A 21,037-nucleotide genomic window follows, 5' to 3' on the forward strand; every position below is an offset into this window, starting at 1 on the left:
CCTTGAGGGAAAAAAAAAAAAGCTTCCGACGAGGATGGGATTCGAACCCACGCGTGCAGAGCACAATGGATTAGCAGTCCATCGCCTTAACCACTCGGCCACCTCGTCCCAGAAGCTTAGTTCTTCCCGGCAGCTATAGGGAGTAGTCCTAGAGGGACGTGACGCAATATCATGGAAGTCGCCATTTTGTACGGAAGCCAACAGTCCGCTTGTTGGCAGGGCAGGCAATCGGAAGAAGATGGCCGTTCCCAGCATAAGAGCTCTGTATTTGAGAGAGGCGAAGAAAATCCTGTAGAAGACGAGAAAAGGTTGAGGAAACTTTAAGTGAGCGCAGAGGACGACAGAGAAGTTTAAAGACGTCTTAGGGGAGGGGCCGGCCCGAAGCCTCAGGGGCGGGGTCGTCGTGGCGCGCCGCACCGCGCATGCGCGCCGCGCGGGCGGTTAGATTTGAATGCTTCCCGCGGCCTGGCGGGACGGCGTGAGGTGACGTCTCCTCCCGAAGGAGCGCGCGGACCCCGAACCAGTGGAGCGGGGGGACTGTGGCGGGTAAGAGTCCTGCTTTTCGTTCTGGGCTCCTGAGGGCTTGGGTTTGGTCTGAGCGCGAACGTGCGACGGGCGGGCGGGTGAGGGTCGCTCGGTCAGCCCTGCGGCCTCGGCAGGTCCCGGCCCCTGTGGTGGTGAACGCGCGAGCCCCAGCGGCCCGCTCCCCCTTCGCCTGGACCGGCGCGATTCGCTTCCCCTTTCGCAGCGCTGCTCCGTCCCGCCCCGGGGCCTCCCGCCGGTTCCTAGTGTGGGCGCGGCGCCCTGCCGGCCTCCGGGCTCCCCCACCCCCCCCTCGCCATCTTTGGTCAGGGCCCCGGATCCTGTACCGCCGCCTGTCTTCATCTGGAGGTGCCCGGCTGCCGGGACTGGAAGGCGGGGAAGGAATTTTAAATTGGTGGTCCGTCTGAGCCCAAGAGTCGAGTTTCGGGTTTCTGCAGGTCCAACATTAATTAAGTCAGTATCAGCGTGGCACAACTTCGATTATAAAACTCCCTTTCCGTCATCGGGCTTTGGATGGGGAGAAAAATATTACCCACCTGAATTTTAAAAATGTGTTAGACGTTGTGCTTTGAATAAGGATGGCCACCCTAGGATGCTACATTTGAATGTCTCGTCACCAGACAGTGACATTGTTGGAAAGGATTAGAAAAATTAGGAGGTGTGTCCTTGTAGGAGATGTGTCAGTGGGGAGGCGCTTTCATGCCAAGCCTAGGCTCTCTGCTGCTGCTGCTGCCTGTGGAAGCTCTCAGCTACTCCTCCAGCACCATGCCTCCGGCATATTCCCCACCATGAGGATAAGTCGCTGAAACTGTAAGGCAGCCCCCAGTGATTTCTTCTGTAAGACGTTGCTGTGGCCATGGTGTCTCTTCACAGCAATAGAACAGGGACCAAGACAGAATAACAGAGATAAATAAAGGCTGTGGCTAAAAACCGAAGCAGCAGTTTATTCCAGACACTAAAGGTTGGAGTTAGTCTTCACTTCAGTTAAATGGTTCGGTTGAGTTTCTTCTATGTCTTATAGGTTCGCTATATTGTGCTAAAATAGACTTCATGGAGATGGCATTTCATTGTTGGGCTAAATTGTTGAGGGATGATTTATAGATATGAAAGGAGACTATATTGTAAGATTTTGGTCATTAAAGGGTTAGGTTCAAGCAATGTACTTCCTGACTGTGTGAATGGCTGGAAAGCTTTACAAGATGATAAATATATGTAAATGGAATAACAGATGTTGGAATGGTGATATACATGATGTGTTTGATGTTAAGAGAACAAGAGAAGATACTGACTCTAGATACTGGATGGGATGAGCCTTTCCAATAGAATTTTCTGTGGTAATGGTAATATATATGCACTGTCCAACATGGATCCATTAGCAACCATGTTTTGAGCATTTAAAGTGTAGTTATGGTTACAAAGAAATGCAGGCAGCTATGGTTACCAAAAAAACTGAATTTTAACTTGTTTTAATTTCAGTGTAGATAACTGTTGTATTTGACAGCATAAATCTAGAATCTGTCAATGAAGACTGGAAAGATATTTACTGTAGATTTTGGTTGTATAAGTTCAGGAGTGGACAAACAGCCAGATAGTATTTTAGGCTTTGCTGGCTGTAGTTCACTGTGATGTTCTCTGCCACATAATGTTTTTGTTGTTGTTGTTGTTTACTTTCTTCAATTAAAAAAAAAAATCCTCAAAGACTGTTTTGGCCCAGTGTGAATACTTTGCAGACTCCTGGACTATATAGACTAGTGATTCTCAAACTTTTTGGTTCAAACAGTCCAAAAGAAATACTTAACAGTTCCATTTATTATATAACTAGGTTCAATAAACTTAATGAATATGTCTTAACAACTTAGTGGCCATTTGATAAATACAAGTTGAAGATAAAGATAATATGCTTTTTTCTTAATTAGTCAAATTACTAATTAAATAAGTTTGTCTCTTGAACATTGTACCACTTTGATTCAAACAAACAAAAACTCATTAGCTTTTATTCATACCAGTTGCTAAAACTGTTCACAATGATATATTATTATAATCGACAGTGATGTAGCTGGGTACTATTTTGAATTAGTAGTTCACACAGTGCCTGATAGTTTTCAAGAATGGCTGTTTAAAAAACAAATAATATTTAAACACCTCTAAGTATAAGTATATCCCTAAATGCCAAATGCAGTTTTGGAACCAATCAATACTCAGTATGAATGTAATCAAAAAGCATTTTATAAGTAAGGTTATTGTAATGGTCTAGGGGCTTGGCTTGTTTCTGTTAAAGGGTTTCTGTTGTGGGTTATGTAATAAAATACACATTTAATAGAATTAGAGACTTCCAGTAAGCACTTCACACACCCCCTTTGGTTTTTGAATCTCATTAGTTAAATGCTAAGTAGTCCACAAGTTGGAGAAGAATGATTCTCAAAGACTTTTAAACAACAGTGTTTAAGTTACCTTAGGTTAATATTTCCTAGTAATTTTTTTAATCTGTTTTAAGTACGGAATTTGAAACTATTCCTATAGAGCAGTGGATCTCAACCTTCCTAATGCTGTGACTCTTTAATACACTTCCTCATGTTATGGTGACCTGCCAACCAAAAAATTATTTGCATTGTAGCTGGGCGAGGTGGCATACACCTTTAATTTCAGCACTCAGAAGGCAGAGGCAGGTTTGAGGCAATCCTGGACTACAGAGCTAGTTCTAGGACAGCCAGGGTTACACAGGGAAACCCTGTCTGAAAAACCAAAAAAAAAAAAAAAGTTTCTATCGCTACTTCATAACTGTAATTTAGCTACTGTTATGAATCATAATGTAAAAAAAAGGTAATTTAAATTGTAAAATAAATATCTGGTATACCACCTCCATGAAAGGGTTGTTCAACCCTCAAAGGGGTCACAACCCACAGTTTTTGAACTACTGCTGCTACAGAAGAGCAAAATATACTAGTTAGTAGTCACATGTTTACTTGTGAAGGGTACTTATTCAGCAAATAGTTACTGAGCGCCTTCCATTTAAAAGCACTGCTAGACTATGACAGCAAACTTAAGACACACCACCCTATTTTCACAATTTTCTGCTGTGGCAAAGGTAGCTTTGGGGAAATGATAGAAACAGTTAATTTATATAATGAAATTTTAAATTATAGTCATAATGCTCAGAGAAGATAAGCATAGTACTACCAAGAACACTTTCTTTCTTGCCAAGAGAGAATAGCACTTATGAGTACACTAATTTGAGAAAGATCTCTGTATGGGAATAGAACAGCTAGTATGGTTACCAAAATCAGGGGGTAATAAGGGATAACGAAGTCTTGAGGTAAGGTCCCAGTGAAGATTGTCAATACAATAGCAAGCAGTTGAAATACTGTAAGTAGGAAATTACTTTTAAATGCATACATTTATGAGCTGAAGAAATGGTTCAGTAGTTAAGAGTATTGGCTGATCTTTGAAAGGAAGGACCTCAAAACCACCCATAACTCCAGTTCTGGGGGATTCCATTTTCTTTTCTTTATTTCTTTCATTCTTTCTTTCCTTCCTTCCTTCCTTCCTTCCTTCCTTCCTTCCTTCCTTCCTTCCTTCCTTCCTTCCTTTCTTTCTTCTTTATGTACATTGGTGTTTTGCCTACATTGTATTGGATCCACTGAAACTGGAGTTACAGACAGTTGTGTGCTGCCTTGTGGGTGTTGGGAATTGAATTCCAGCAAACCCTCTGGAAGAGTAGCAGTGCTCTCAACCACTGAACCATCTCTCCAGCCCCTGGATTCAGTTTTCTGGATCTAGTCTCCACAGACACCAGACACAAAGGTGGTACACTGATAAAAATGCAAACAAAACACTCATATACATTACATGTAATAAATACATATATAATTAAAAATTACATATGTATATATTTAAAGCCAGCCAAGCCAGTTGTATTTGTCCTTGACTTTAATCTCAGCACTCAGGAGGCAGAGGCAGAAAGAAACCCATGAAGGTTGAGGCCAGCATGATCCTAAGTGAGTTCCAGGCCAGGTAGGACTACATAGTGAGACTTATCTTAAAAACAAAAAAACAAATGAACAACAAAACCCAAACCCACATACTTGTTTCAGACTTAAAATGAATCACTGTTTCCTAAATTTAGCTTTTATTATATATAAACAATGTGTGAAATAAGTATATTATCTTTTAGGTTTCTTTTTGTCTTTATTGCTAAAAGTAAGAACATTTAGTAGTTTGTGTATATGGTATTAATTTAATGTTATGGTAGAAATGCTAAATCTAGTTATCAAATTTTGTAGCTATTATTTTTAAACCCGACATGACACCTGGAAGTAAGATTCTAGTTAATGCATTCAGTGAAAAAAAAAACGTGTATGTATTTATTTATCTTGTGTATGTGTATCCATCACACACATGACACATGTGGTGGTCAGAGGCTAACTTAGTGGGAGTCAGTTCTGGTTCTTTCCTTCTGTCATGTGGGTTCCAGGGATTGATCTCAGGTAGTTAGCTTAGTGACAAGTGCCTTTACATGCTGAGCTGTCTCAATGGCCCTTAACTTCCTATTTCATGTCCTTTCCAGGGTTAATACTCGCTGAGTAGAATTCTAATTGAATGGTCAACTATAGCATGTGAAATAGCAATACTGCTGGGTCTAGTAGTGCTGTCCTGTAATCGAGGTTACTTGGTAGACTGAGACAGGAGGATCAAAAGTTCAAGACAAGTCTTGGTACAGAGTGAGTTCAAGGACACTTGGCAACTTAGAGAATGTGAGTTGTGTTGCCATCCTTTTTTCAAGAAAAATTGAAAATCTAATTATTGTATGAAGTCTTGAGTTTTTTGCAATTTAGGCAATAAAATTAAAAAATTAAGTATCATGTATGTGTTAAAGGTTATGTGTGGTTGGCACATGCCTTTCATCCTAGCACCTGTAGCAATCTCCCTTGCCTCTATCTCCTGAGTGCTAGGATTATAGGATACCCAGCATAGTTTAATTTTCTTAAGATAAATTCACTATTTAAGATATCTAGTTGAGGGGTTGGGGATTTAGCTCAGTGGTAGAGCGCTTGCTAAGACCCTGGGTTCAATCCTCAGCTCCAAAAAAAAAAAAAAAAAAAAGAAAAAAATCTAGTTGAGCCAGGCGGTAGTGGCGCACACCAGAGACAGAGCCAGGTGGATCTCTGTGAGTTCGAGGCCATCCTGGTCTACAGAGTGAGATCCAGGACAGGCACCAAAACTACACAGAAACCCTGTCCTTAAAAAAAAAAACAAAAAAAAAAAAAAAAAAAAACCCAAAAAAGATATCTAGTTGATTTCCATTTAGGCGTTGAATTATTATGCAGTTAAGTGTTATATATTATTTATTATGCAAACTAGGCCAGATTTTTATTGGAAAGTCCATATCATCATACTCAGTGTTAGTCTACAGATTTTATCCCCTTCCTTCCTTCCTTCCTTCCTTCCTTCTTCCTTCCTTCCTTCTCCTCCCTCCCTCCCTCCCTCTCTCCCTCCCTCCCTTCCTTCTTATTTCTTTTTGTGAGAAACTGGGAGGGAGGAGGAATGGCTTATAGCCAAGGCTGGCCTGGAACTTGATATTGATATATATATATATATTATATTATATTATATATTATATATATATCTCGTATAACATGGGAGGGGGGTGCTGGAGGAGATGGGGAGATGGCTCAGTGGGTAAAGCATTTGCTTTGCAAGCATGAGGACCTGGGTTCAAATCCCCAGGACCCACATAAAGGCTGTATGTGCCAATAACCTAGCACTGGGTGATGGAGACAGGCAGAGCCTGGAGCCCTATGGCCAGCCAACCTAGCCCAAATGGCAAGCTTCTGGTTCAGTGCAACCTTGTCCAAGTAAGGAAGTGAGGTGGAGGGAGACAGAGGAGGACACCTGGTCATCCTCTGTATTATACAAGTACATACATACACATGCAACCACACACACATGCGTGCATGCACACATGAAAAGAATAAATAAACAACACGGAGAAGGCTCAAAAAGCACGCTGCTTTCAAAGTTGAGTTCAATTATGCCAATGGTGCACAACATCTAAAATCTGCATCTGGAAAAAAAAAAAACTAAAAAAAAAAAAAAGAATAAATAAACAACAACAAAAAAGGTGTGTGTGGCAACTACTCCTGGAGTACTAGCACTGTGCTATAATTCTAGGCCAACCTGAGCAAAAGTTTGAACCTAAAAAGAACCTGCCAGAAAGTCATGCTGGGAGGCCAGAGTTACCAAATGCAAAGTGGAGGCAAAGTCCTTGCCTTTTCCCCTGTGCCACAGCACAAAACAAAGCAAAAAAAAAAAGGGGGGGGGAGTATAACAGTATTTAAACTGTCCTAAATCCCTTATGTTTTAGAGCTCACAATGTGCTTTTTTTTTTTTTTTTTTTTTTTTATTTTATTTTATTTTACAATACCATTCAGTTCTACATATCAGCCACGGGTTCCCCTATTCTCCCCCCCACACACCCTCCCCTTACTCCCAGCCCACCCCCCATTCCCACCTCCTCCAGGGCAGATCCTCCCCCGAGGACTGCGATCAACCTAGTAGATTCAGTCCAGGCAGGTCCAGTACCTTCCTCCCAGACTGAGCCAAGTGTCCCTGCATAAGCTCCAGGTTTCAAACAGCCAACTCATTCAGTGAGCACAGGACTTGGTCCCACTGCCTAGTTGCCTCCCAAACGATCAAGCCAATCAACTGTCTCACCTATTCAGAGGGCCTGATCCAGCTGGGGGCCCCTCAGCCTTTGGTTCATAGTTCATGTGTTTCCATCGTTTGGCTATTTTTTTTCAATAATTGAGTAAAACCGAAATTTATTATAAGCCACAGTCGTCCTAGGGACCTCCATGCTATATATCTAGCCTCCATGGTTCTATGGGTTGTGGTCTGATTGTTCTTTATTTTATATCTAGAATCCACTAATGAGTGAGTACATACCATGACTGTCTTTCTGGGTTTGGGTTACCTCACTCAGGATGATTTTTTCTAGTTCCATCCATTACAATGTGGTTTTTGTTTCTTATTTTTGGTATTTACAAAATAACTATAAAGTCTCACTCATGCTTCTAATCTCCCATAGATTATAATTTTTATCATCTTTCTTACTTGTTAATACTATGTATTTTTTACAGAAAAAAAGTCGTCAAAAATGGATGGGATGTCTTCAGAGGCTAATGAAGAGAAGTAAGTTCATTCAGTGCTGCTCAAATGTTTTCTTTAAGAAAGATTCTTTTCAAACTAGTTAAGAACTATCAGTGACGTCTGAAATTGTTTTCTATTTTGTTCAAGTAAAAGAAGTCGGTGTTATAAAGTGACAGCCCTTATGCCATATCTTTGTAAAAGTTCACTTAGAGTAAGAACTGAGGACTTGGCCGGGCAGTGGTGGCCCATACCTTTAATCCTAGCATTCGGGAGGCAGAGGCAGGAGGATCTCTGCGAGTTCAAAGCCAGCATGGTCTACAAAGCGAGTTCCAGGAAAGGCGCAAAGCTACACAGAGAAACCCTGTCTCAAAAAAACCAATAAATAAATAAATAAACAAACAAACACAAAACAAATAAATAAGAACTGAGGACTTGAAGGACTTGCATAGGTACCACTTTTCATCTCATTAAGGCCTTAGGAGGTGAAATGATTTCTCCAAAATTAACATCATAAACTAGTGATCTGTTTGCCACTTAAAAATAATGTTTTTTGAGACAATTTCACTATGAAGTTCTTGATTGGCCTGAAACTTCACCAGGCTAACCTAGAATTCATAGAGAAGTACCACTTTCGGAGTATTAGGATTAAAGGCATGTGCCACCACACATATCCCTATTTTTTTTTTTTTTTTAAATTTGTCTGTTTGTTCTTTTAAGACAGAGTTTCTCTTTATAGCCCTGACTGTCCTAGAACTTGCTCTGTATAGACCAGGGTGACCTGGAACTCAGAGATCCATCTGCCCCTGCCTCCCAAGTGCTAGGATTAAAGGCATGCGCCACAACTACCCAGCTCTTAGTTTTAACTTATACATGATACTTAATTTTTTAGTTAATTGCCCAAATTGCAAAAATCTCAAGATTTCATACAGTAATTAAATTTTTAGTTTTTCTTTGAAAACCAAGTGTGGCACCAAAAACTCACATTCTTCCTTGGAACAGCTAGCTGGTAGAACATAATGCCTGTGATCTTTAGACTAGTTAAGAATTCTCTAGATTATTTGAGTCTCTAAACTGTCTTTATTTTTTTTACACCTCACCATTATCTATTTGGCTAGGAGGCATTTGGGAGTTTAAAAACCCAGTCCAAAAATCATACCATAGTACCACAGTTAGTATCTGGTGACTTAGAGATTGTTTATTTTAATAATTGTACCTCTGTAGATATGATAAATTATGTGATACTGATTATGGGAATTTTGTTTGTTTTTTGTTTTTTGAGACAGTTCTTGGCTGTCCTGGAGCTTACTCTGTAGACCAGGATAGCCTCAAACTAAGAGACCCTGCTTGCCTCTGCCTCCGAAGTGCTGGGATTAAAGGCCACCACCCAGCCAAGAGATAGTCTTATATAACATGATTTTTTTGTTGTTGTTTTTGTTTTGTTTTGTTTTTTGAGACAGGGTTCCTCTGTACCAGTCCAGGCTGTTCTGGAACTTGCTTTGTAAGACCAGGCTGTCCTGGAACTCACAGGGATACACCTATCTCTGCTTCCAAGTGCTAGGATTAAAGGTGTGTACTACCACACCCAGCCATTGTTTGAAAAGTTATTTAATCTAGGCATAAGAAGCTTCAGCATGCTAAACATATGCTTTACCACTAAACTACACTCCCAGCCTCTTCCTCTCACCCCCTACCCCTTTGGTACTGGAAGTTGAATTTAGGATTTCATTCATGCTAGACAAGTGTTTCACCACTAAGCTATAGCCCCAGACTTTTACATTTTGCTTTGAGACAGTGTCTCATAAAATTGCCCAGACTGGCCTTGAACTTACTTGGTATCCAGGGCAGGCCCCAAATTTGTGATTCTTCTGCTTCAGCTGACCACAGCATGCCTTTAAAACATTGATTGCTTGGGGCTAGAGAGATGGCTCAGTGACTAAGAGCACTGACTACTCTTCCAGAGGACCTGGGTTCAATTCCCAGCAGCTAACAACTGTCTATAACTCCAAGATCTGACACCCTCACACAGGTATGCAGGCAAACACCGATACACATAAAATTAAAAAAATAAAGAAAAACCATTAAATCTCTCTCTTTTTCTTTCTTTTCTTTTTTGAGACAAGGTTTCTCTATGTAGCCCTGGCTGTCCTGGAACTTGCTCTGTAGACCAGGCTAGCCTCAAACTCACAGAGTTCCTTCTGCCTCTACCTTCTGTGTGCCCAGCTAAAGAAAGCTCTCCACCACCACCCAGTTCTCTGTGCAACAGCCATAGCTGCCCTGGAACTCATTTTGTAAAGCAGGCTGGCTTCGAAACTCACAGAGATAAAACACTGAAGTCTTATACTATAACACATAAGGGATGAGGTAATGAGGTGATGATAGCTTTTACAAATTCAGTTGTTGATCTACATACACATAATTTTTCCTTTTTTTTTTTTTTTTTTTTTTTTTTAGTGATAATATTCAGAAGCCTGTTAGAAGACGGCATTCCTCGGTAAGAAATATTTTTATTTAAACTAATGCTGTTATTTTTACTGAATACAAGTATAGTAATATTAATTGTGGCTTTACCTTGACATCCCAACTAGCTTCTTATTGCTTTCTGAATAAAGATTCAGATAGTTAATCTTGTTATACAGTTCAGTAAATAGGCTAAAATTCATGTCTTTGCACTTTTAAATAATTTAATAAACTTTTATTAGTATATTTCTACATCATTATGATATTTTCAAATGTGTTTAACACATTTTATCCTATATAAATTATACTTCATTATTGTAAATGCTTAAAATGTATAATATTTTTCTCTTAAAAAATATATTTAGGGCTGGAGAGATGGCTCAGTGGTTAAGAGGACTGACTGCTCTTCCAGAGTTCCTGAGTTCAATTCCCAGCAACCACATGGTGGCTCACAACCATCTGTAATGAGATCTGGCATCCTCTTCTGTATACATAATAAATAAATAAGTCTTAAAAAAAATATATTTAACCTGGCATTCAAACTATTATAAGCCACAAGTTCACCCAAGTTGATTTACATAGTAAATTCATGTTATATTATGAAACTTAAAAAATAAAACAGTATAGGGTGCCTATATGCAAAATTTACCCATAAGAAATTCTAGTATAATCCTGTTAAGACTTTCTTTCTTTTCTATTTTGACTGCTTTTGGGTAGATTTTGCTAACAGGCATAATTTATATGATTATCTCTCTCCTTATTTTCATGTTTAAGTTCTATGTGAAGAGTTTTATGTATTTCTTCAAGATAGGAAAACTTAGAACTGAATTGGGTTAGTGTGATTATCTTATTAGGGCATGCCCTCATTCCTGAACTGAACATTAGGAACAAAGAAATTTCAGACTGTTGGATGGTCTCAGTAACCTTGAGTTAGTGTGGAGCTTTACCTAGACCACTTGAGATGATTTTGTGCAAAAGAATTTGGGAGAGTTGGCCAGGAGAAGGCATATTAAATCAGCCACATAACACTGAACAATATGACTTTGAGGAATTTCAGTGGAAATTTTAGTTTTCTACTCATATAACTTAAATTGACTAGGAGCTATGTTAGATTTTCATGACTAATTTTAATTATTGTCTCTAGATTTTGAAACCCCCAAGGAGTCCTCTTCAGGACCTAAAATGTGGAAATGAGACAGTTCAGGTAAGTCTCTAGTGCAGATGCTTTGGAATTTCAGTGATTTTGTTTTGTGGAGAGACTTGGTTTGTTGAGATTAGGTTTCACTTACATAGTCCAGAGTGACTCTGACCTTGTGACAATTCTGCTTGAGCTTCCCAAGTGCTAGGGTTATAGATATCTATTGTCATGTCTGGCTTCAGTGACCATCATGAATTTTATTAGCTATGTGAAGAGACAATACCATAAATGATTCCCATTTAAATGTGTACAAGTAAGTATCTCATTGCGTCCATGTTACTGTTCAAATACTTTTGTGATGTTTTTCTGTTGGCTTAGCAACTGCACATAAATCTATTGATATTTTAATTATCATCTGCCTCTCCCTCTGATCACTCAGGCTGCAGCTTGATGGGGCTTCTGGTCCCATTGGCTTTGAATTAAGTCTCTATTGTTCTGTTTATCAGTAAGACTCAGAAGTCAAAGGATAGGGTGAAAACCTGCTAGCTCAGAGAGGCTGTGTAGCAACTAGCTGACTTTGCTTTTTGGCCAGAGATACCACAAGAGACACGTCTCTTCCCTTGTCCCAGAACTGAGAGAGCTCAAACTCTAGTCCCCGCCCTTTCCTTCTTGTGTGCCTTCTCTATCCAAATTGCTGGCTTCTCTATTGCCATTTCCCATTAACTAGTTATTGGCTCCGCCCTCAATTCAAGGTATAACTTTATTGGGCAGTCTTGGGAGTATCAGGGTGCGATCAAAATATGCCACAATACTTTTGGGCTTGAGCTGTAACTCAGTGGTGGAATGCTTACATACTGTGCATGAGGCCCTGTGGCAGTGTTAAAATCCAAATTCTTGAATAAGCTGGCATTTATATTTTTAAAACTCTTATTTGTTGATAATAATTTAACCCCTGCTGGGAATGCTATTGATTTCTTACCTTGACACAGGAACTAGTATAAGCCTTTACATGTTGAGACATCTCTCTAGTCTACCTGTCTAGCTTTTTACATGGAGTTAGGGATTGGAAATGCAGTCCTCTCACTTATATGGCCAGCACTTTATCTACTGCCTGTCATGCCTACTGTATCTGATTAGACCTTTGACCATATAGATTGCTTAATATAGATGGCATACTATTCTTGGTTGTTTTTAATTTATATTTATATATGAATGCCTCCATATCAGTATGTATTCCTTGGGTATGTCTAGAGCCCACAGAATCCAGAAGAGATAGTCAGATCCCCTGGAGCTGGAATTACAGCTAGTTGTGAACTGCCCAATTTGGGTGCTGGGAACCAAACCTGAATTCTTTGCAAGAGCTATACATATTCTTAACTAATGAGCCATCTCTCCAGCCCCCTTAAAGAGATACGTAGTCAGCTGGGTCGTGGTGGCCTAGGCTTTAATCCCAGCACTCCGGAATGGATATCTGAGTTTGAGTCCAATCTGGTCTACATAGCGAGTTCCATCTAGGACATCCAGGACTCCACAGAGAAACAAAAAAACAAACAAAAAGAGGAGATAATACATTGTCATGGCAACACTATTCAGAGTAGTCAAGAGTTAGGAAATCTAAATGTCTATCCATTTTGTTTAGATAAACAAAATGTGGTATTTCTATATAATGAAATTCAGCATTAGAAGTCTGACATATACTACAACATGCAAGAATCTTGAAGAGCTAACTGAAAAAAAAAATTCAAAAAGACAGACTCTTATTTAACTATATATGAGATATGTAGTTAAATCGATAGAGACCAAAATAGAATGATGGTTGACAAGGATTTGAAGGGAGGATCTCATTGTGTATTTTGTTTGTTTGTTTTAATTTTGTGTGTCTTAGGTACCCAAGAGTGCAAGTGGCCAGAGAGGTCACAGAGGCATCAGATTCCCCACTTAACCAGCTGGAGTTGCAGGTGGTTGGGAACCTCCTAACATGGAAAATGAACTTCAATTCTCTGCAAGAGCTGTATGTGCTCTTAACCACTAAGCCTTCTTTCTAGTCCCAATAAGTACAGTTTGATTCTGTAAGATGATCTAGAGAGTGGTTACATAGCAAGATGTTTTTAACATTATTGAACTGTACACTTAAAAGTGTTAAGATGAGGGTGGTTAAGAGCACTTCCTGCTCTTACAGAAGACCCAGATTCAGTTCCAGTTGGGTGGCTTATACTACCTGTAACTTTAGTTCCAGAGGATCTGACACTCTCTTGTGACTTCCATGGCACCTGTACGTATGTGATGCACATAAACTCACATGGGCACAAATGTACACATCAATTTTTAAAAAATGGTAAAGAGCCAGGTGGTGACATATGCCTTTAATCCCAGCACTCAGGAGGCAAACACAGTAGATCTCTAAGTTTCAGGTCAGCCTGGTCTACAGAGTGAGTTCCAGGACACATAAGACTACACAGAGTAAGCCCGTCTCAATAAAACAAAACGGGGGAAAAAAAAAAAAAGGTAAAGATGATAAATTTAATTTGTTTTTTTTTTTTTTTTTTTTTTTTACCACTAACAAAAAAGTGTAAGTACTTGTCAAGGCAGAATGGTTAAGACTATAAATTATTTGTAGCTCAGCATGATGGCACAGGCCTGTAATTTTAGCACTGGGAAGATGAAGCTTCAAGTTCACTCTTGGATGGGTTACATAGCAAATTTGAATGCAACCTGGGCTACGGGAGAGTATGTCTAAAATAACTATAACAGTTACAAAAGATAGTAACTTATATGTATTTTACTATAGTGAAAACGGTTTTTTAGATGGGTATGGTACTTCATGCCTTTAATCCCAGAACTCAGGCGGCAGAGGCAGGCTGATTTCTGAGTTCTAGGAGACCCTGGTCTACATAGAGAGTTCCAGGCTCGTCATAGCTACATAGTAAGACCTTGTATAAAAAAAACAAACAATAAGCTGTTTGTTCGTTTTTAATTTTAGAAGAACATTGTAATAAGATATAGTTGGCCACAGAGCTCCTGTTTTGTGCCCAGTCTTTCTTGTTATATATTGCTTGTGTCAGTATGCTTATTTTATACTTGATTTAGCCAAAGGCCGCAAAGCAAAAATAATATGCTTGTTTTAACTCTTACTGAAAATCATTCTCAAGCTAGGAGTGGTGGTATACACCTTTAATCCTAGCAGTCAGAAAGCTGAAGCACAGGGCCATGAATTTGAGATCAACATGGATTATATATTGAGACCTTGTCTCAAAACAAACAAAGCAACAATAAAAGAAAATCCTTAGAACTGCCCTCCCCCCAAAAAAGTATATGGAAAATCATGTTTATGTTCACTAAGTGCTTCTGTATTGGGCTATTTGGAGGAATTTTCTATCATTAATTCAAAATAAGACTGGATCCCTGCTTCTAATAGTATGGAGACCTAATTCACAGTGATTTGTATTTTTTTTTTTTTTGGTTTTTCGAGACAGGGTTTCTCTGTGTAGCTTGCGCTTTCTGGAGCTCACTTGTAGCCCAGCTGGCCTTGAACTCACAGAGATCCGCCTGGCTCTGCTTCCCGAGTGCTGGGATTAAAGGCATGCGCCACCAACGCCCGGCTTCACAGTGATTTGTATTAAGAATTGTATCCTATATTCTTTTCTCTTAGGAACCTAATGCTCCAAGAACTAGAAAAAGCTCTCGTCGAGTCAGCTTTGCAGATACTATAAAGTAAGTTAAAAGGAAAGTTAAGTGAAATGTTATAGGTAATGCTTTTCTTTGTGTCAAATCAAATATGTTGGTGGTAATTTCTTTGGGTAAACTTGTTTTGCATAAACAAACATTAAAGAATAGTTATTTTGTGTGCATGAGTGTGTGCCATTTCAGGTATCTTCCTCTTCACCTTACTTTTTGAGATAGTGTCTCTCTCTGAATATAAAACTCTTGGACTTAGCTAGACTTGCTGACTAATGCGTCCCAGAGATCCTTCTCTCTCTACCTCAACAGTGATGGGAGATTTATTATGTCTATGCTGGGAATCCAAACTCAAGTCCTCATGTTCATATAGCAAGCACTTTACTGAGTTATCGTACCAGCACCAGAGAATTATTTTATTTTGAAAAATGCCTTTTACTTAAAAATTTTTGTTAGTGTTTGCATATATCATTTGTATCTGTGAGTGCAAATTAATGGATGCCCTGGCATGTGTATAGAGGTCAGGGGATAACTTTTGGCAGTTAGTTTTCTCTTTCTACTGTGGGTTCTGGGGATTGAACTCAGGTTGTTAGCTTGGATATCAAGTACTTTTATCTACTGAGACATCTTGCTGGCACATTTTTTTTTTTTTTTATTCTTTAAAAAAATGTATTTATGGGACTGGGAGATGGCTCAACAGTTTCGAGCACTGGCTGCTCTTCCAGAGGACCTGGGTTTGATTCCTAGCACTCACGTGGCAATTCACAACCTTTTGTAACTTCAGCTCCAGGGGACTGAGCTCTCTCTTGCCTTTGTGGGCATGGCATACATGTGCACAAACATCCATACACATAAAGTAAAAATGTTTAATGTTTTTCTTGTTATTAGTGGGTGTGTTGTGTACATATGATGTGAGTGAATGTATGGATACAATTTATTTTTTCTCTGTGTAGTCCTGGATGTCCTGGAAGTCACTCTGTAGACTAGGCTCACTCTGTAGACCACCCAGCCAAAATTGTTATTTTAAAGGTTGTTATTCAGCATTATCTTTTTTTTTTTTTTTCCTATTTTTGTTTTTGTTTTTCCAGACAGGGTTTCTCCATGTAGTTTTGGGTCCTGTCCTGGATCTCGTTCTGTAGACCAGGCTGGCCTTGAACTCACAGAGATCCTCCTGGCTCTGCTTCATGAGTGCTGGGATTAAAAGTGTGTGCCACCGCTGCCCAGCCAGCATTATCTTTATATGAGAACCAGAATAATTCTTTAAAAGCAATAACAAAACAGTGGTAACTGCTATTACTGCTGCTATTTAACATTGTATTAGAGGTTCCCACCAACAAAAGTGAGGAAGAAGTTTAAAAATTAGAATACTGGGTCTGGAGAGATGGCTCAGGAGTTGTGAGTACTCATTGTTCTTATAGAAGACCCAGGTTCAATTCCTAGCACACACATGGCAGCTCACAACTGTCTGCAACGCCAGTTCCATATGATTTACACCCTCACTCATACATACGTGCAGGTAAAACACCAATGCACACAAAATAAAATTTTTTTAAGTGTTTTTTTGTTTTTTTGGTTTTTTTTTTTTAAATTTTTCCAGACAGGGTTTCTCTGTGTAGCTTTGTGCCTTTCCTGGATCTTGCTCCATAGACCAGGCTGGCCTCGAACTCACAAAGATCCTAAAAATGTTTTTTAAGGGGTTGGGGATTTAGCTCAGTGGTAGAGTCTTGTCTAGCAACAAGGCCCTGGGTTCCGTCCTCAGCTCTGAAAAAAAAAAATGTTTTTAAAAAATTAGAAATGTTGAGGCTGGAGTGATAGCTCCATAGTTAAGAGTACTGGTTGGTTGTCCTTCCAGAGGACTCAGGTCCCATGCCCAGACCCATATGGCTGCTCATAATTGTGTATAGTTCTAGTTCTAGGAGATCTGATGTCCTCTTTTTGCCTCCATGAGTACCAGGCACACATGTGGTGTATGAACATACCTGCAGGCAAAACATTCATTCACCATTAAAAAAAAACTAGGTTTAAAAATTAGAAATATACGCCGAGTGGTGGTGGCGCTCGCCTTTAATCCCAGCACTCGGGAGGCAGAGCCAGGTGGATCTCTGTGAGTTTGAGGCCAGCCTGGGCTACCAAGTGAGTTCCAGGAAAGAGGCGCAAAGCTACACAGAGAAACCCTGTCTTGAAAAACCAAAAAAAAATTAGAAATATAGAATAAACTTATTACCTTTGCAGATTAATTGTACTGTTTCCCAGTTGTGTCCTAATTGTGTGGTTTTATTATTTTCTTCTGTTTCATGAATTTCATTTTTGCTATCTTAACTTTCTTTGTTTCTAGTGAATTTCTTTGTGTTCTTTCATAGAAGTGATTGCTTTGTGTTTTGAAATCCATAACAAACTATATATACAGTTTTCAACTTCTTTGGTGTGTAGTTCTAGGTAATATTTTTCTTTTTCTTTTCCTTTCTTGGTTTTTCGAGACAGGGTTTCTCTCTGTAATGTGGGTGACCAGCTCTCACATTTATTTACCCCAGGGACTCTTGAGCAATGAGGGATAAGAGACTTAGAAATAAAGAGGGGAGAGAAACATAGAGAAAACACAGGATAGCCTCGGGTGAGCCTGGATCCTTATCTATGGGCCCAGAACTTTATTCCAAAGGGCTATTTATAACAATGCCAAGGGACAAAGAGACCTTATAAAAAAGACAGAGAGGCAAAGGACCTCCCCCTTGCTAGTTACAGCCAAGTGTAGACCTTCACAAATGCCTGGTACTCAGGCCTGTGATCAAATCATCCTCTTATGCAGTTCTGGGTAAAGCCACTAGGAAACCTAGATGGCCTCCAACAGTGTAACAGCTCTTACTGTCCTGGAATTCCCTTTTGTAGACCAGGCTGGTCTCGAACTCACATGATCCGCTTGCCTCTGCCTCAGGAGTGCTGGGATTAAAGGTTGTCCATTCAGAATATTTATTTATTTATTTATTTATTTATTTATTTATTTATTTATTTATTTATTTAATGAATTATGCTTTTCTTGTAATTTTAATTTCCTTTTGTAGACTGTGCTTCTGTTTGTTTTTTTGTTGTAGGATCTTGTGTAGACTAGGCTGGCCTTGAACTCCTGTACTCCACCTTTTTTTTTGTTTTTGTTTTTTCAAGACAGGGTTTCTCTGTATAGCCCTGGCTCTCCTGGAACTCACTCTGTAGACCAGTCTAGCCTTGAACTCACAGAGATCTGCCTGCCTCTGACTCTGAATATTGGGGTCAAAGGCATCCACCACCACTGCCCAGCTCTAATACTGACTTCCAGTGTGAGACCATACATAACTCTAGATTCTGTTTTTTTTATTCAACATTGAATGAATTGAAATGTTCTCAACTCAGCTACTTGTGAGAAATTCCTGTGGAGTAGAGGTTATTTCAGAATAGTTCTTTTCTGTAAATGCCAAATTCTTAAAATTTTATTTTCTGTTTATCTTAGACTACTTCATATTAACCTTTTGTGAAGTAACTAGAAACATTTTAGGAAGAGGCCATATTGTTTCATGTTTAGAAATCTTAGCAAAGTTCTTTGGTTTGATCAGCATTCTTTCTCATTCCACATTTATATTTCTCCAAACTTTTTAAAGTCCATTTTTTTGTGGTTATTGGTGTTTTTTTATTGTTGTTGTTTGGGTTTTTTTGTTTGTTTTGTTTGTTTGTTGCCCTAGCTTATTTTGAACTTACTTTATATCTTTGGCAGACCTTGAATTCCAGCTACTTGGCACACAACGATAGAAAAACTTACTTAAGACTAAGAGTTTAAGATTAATATAGACAAATCAGCAAGATCTCATTTCAAAAAGACAAAAACTAAACCTCCACACGTTTTGAAAATGGGGGTAGATTTGGAGGACAGTGGGAAATTCACAAAAAGCTACTTACATGCAAACATCATTGTTCTTAGAGACCAAAGACAGGAATTAGTGTCAGCTCATTGGAGGTACTATGTTGCTGGCTAAATGCTATCGGAATATCATTTAAATGAAGTTTGAACAGTTTCGTTCTAGAGTTGTTTTTTTTTTTTTTTTTTATGGTTTGAGGGAATACACAGGGTTTGTCATGGCTGCTGGAACCTAAGGTGGCTACTCTTCCAGAGGCCAGAAGAGGGTGCTGGACCCCCTGAATCTGGAGTATATTATTGCTTGGAGACTAGCCTGCTCTCGAGCTCAGAGATTCTCTGCCTCAGTCTCTGTGGTGCTGGGATTAAAGTTATATGTCACTACACCCAGACTCGGCCTGTTCTATATAGGCAGTTACAGGTTAGGCTAGTTAGAGCTATGTAGTAAAAGCCCATCCCTAGACAGACAGACAGATAGATAGATAAAATAAAGCAATTCTTTTGGTATACAGATAATTAGAAAATTTTACCATTTTTTTTTAGAGTGAAAAGGAAATTTGGACACTAACAAAAGGTACTTCTCAAATGAATAATAAAACTAGTAAAATCTTTCAAAAAGAAGCTTTTCACCGGCGGTGGTGGCACACACCTTTAATCCCAGCACTTGGGAGGCAGAGGCAGGCGGATCTCTGTGAGTTCAAGGCCAGCCTGGGCTACCAAGTGAGTTCCAGGAAAGGTGCAAAGCTACACAGAGAAATCCTGTCTCGGGAAAAAAAAAAAAAAAAAAAAAGAAGCAGCTTTTCAGTATTCTTTATTTTTTTCACTTCTAGAGTATTTCAGACGGAGTCTCATATGAAAACAGAGAGAAATTCAGAAATTGCAGGTAAATATGTAATTGCAGTTCCTGTAATCTGTTTTCTTCACAATTTTTCTGTGATTATGTACTTATAATTTCACATCTACCTGGGTGCACGCACTTGAGAGAGAAAGTGTGTGTGTGTGTGTGTGTGTGTGTGTGTGTGTGTGTGTGTATAACATGCATACATCATAAGACATGTGGATGTCAAGAGACAGTCAAGATTCTGTTTTCTTTCCATCACATGGTCTCCTGGGGTTGAATTTGGGTCATGCCTGGCAGCAAATGCTGTCACCTGCTGAGTCATTTTGCCAACCCTGTCTTACTATTTAAATAATGTGTCCTAAGGGATAAGTAAGGTGATTGCCATACCTGCGTGAGGACGAGTTTAGATCTCTAGTACCCACTTCAAAGCCAAGTGTAGGCTACTGTGATGAAGTGTGCAGGAGCCAGGTGTGGTAGTACACACCTTGTATTAGTTACTTTTCTCGAAGTGTGCAGGAGCCTGGTGTGGTAGTACATACCTTGTATTAGTTACTTTTCTCTTGCTGTGATAAAGCACCATGACCAAGGCAGTTTATAGAAGAAACAATTTTTGTGTGGTTATGGTTCCAGAGGGAATGAGTCTGTCATGGCAGGAAAGTGACAGGCATGGTAGCTGGAGTTGTGAGCTGAGAGCTTACATCTTGAACTTCAAACATGAAGTAGAGAGAAGAAACTGACAGTAAACAAGCCCTTTATACCCTTGGAAAGCCTGCCACTGGAGACATACTTCCTCTAGCAGGCCACACTTCCTAAACCTATCAAACATTGCCACCAACTAGGGTCAGGTGTTCAACTGCCCAAGAATATGGACAACATCAGTCATTCAAACTCTAAGATGCCTTCAATTTTAGCACTGAGGAGGCTAAGACAGGAGGATCCTTGAAACTCATTGGCAAACCGCTCACCAAATCAGTGAGCTTGGGGTTAAGTGAAAGATATTGTTTCAAAAAATAAGGTGGAGAGTGATAGAGAACATCACACAGCATTGACCCTTGGCTTACATATTCCTGCCCACACATGTACATTGTATATGTGTGCACACCCACATGAACATCTGTGTATAACACGCACACAAAATATATTCTTAGCCAAATGTGGGGGCTCACATCTGTAATCCCAGCATTCTTGGGCTGGGGCAGAAAGATAAGTTCAACACCAGCCTGAGCTATATATAGCAAGTTGACCCTTCAGAAAAAAAAAAAAGAAGAAGAAGAAGAAAAAAAGAAATGAAGTATATCTTTAGTCAGGGAGACAGAAAGGTTAAATAATAAGTTATTTTTTAAAATTTTGCTGTTAACAT

At 39.4% G+C, this 21,037-nt stretch overlaps 1 protein-coding gene and 1 non-coding gene across 2 annotated transcripts in view; one reads left to right on the top strand and one right to left on the bottom strand.

The window, feature by feature from the left end:
- Knl1 (kinetochore scaffold 1) overlaps positions 1-21,037 on the top strand; it is a 79,359-nt gene continuing 58,322 nt past the window's right edge. Inside the window, 6 exon segments of the mRNA XM_028885927.2 lie at positions 1-546; positions 7,680-7,731; positions 10,141-10,180; positions 11,291-11,350; positions 14,934-14,995; positions 19,667-19,719. Coding sequence (XP_028741760.1) covers positions 7,697-7,731; positions 10,141-10,180; positions 11,291-11,350; positions 14,934-14,995; positions 19,667-19,719 — 250 coding nt within the window. The 5' untranslated portion in view covers positions 1-546; positions 7,680-7,696.
- On the bottom strand, positions 27-108 carry Trnas-gcu. The gene has a single exon. It is a non-coding gene; the product is annotated as a tRNA-Ser (tRNA).

The sequence above is a fragment of the Peromyscus leucopus genome, chromosome 4 (genome assembly GCF_004664715.2).
Source record: "Peromyscus leucopus breed LL Stock chromosome 4, UCI_PerLeu_2.1, whole genome shotgun sequence".
In the NCBI taxonomy this organism is placed as follows: Eukaryota; Metazoa; Chordata; class Mammalia; order Rodentia; family Cricetidae; genus Peromyscus; species Peromyscus leucopus.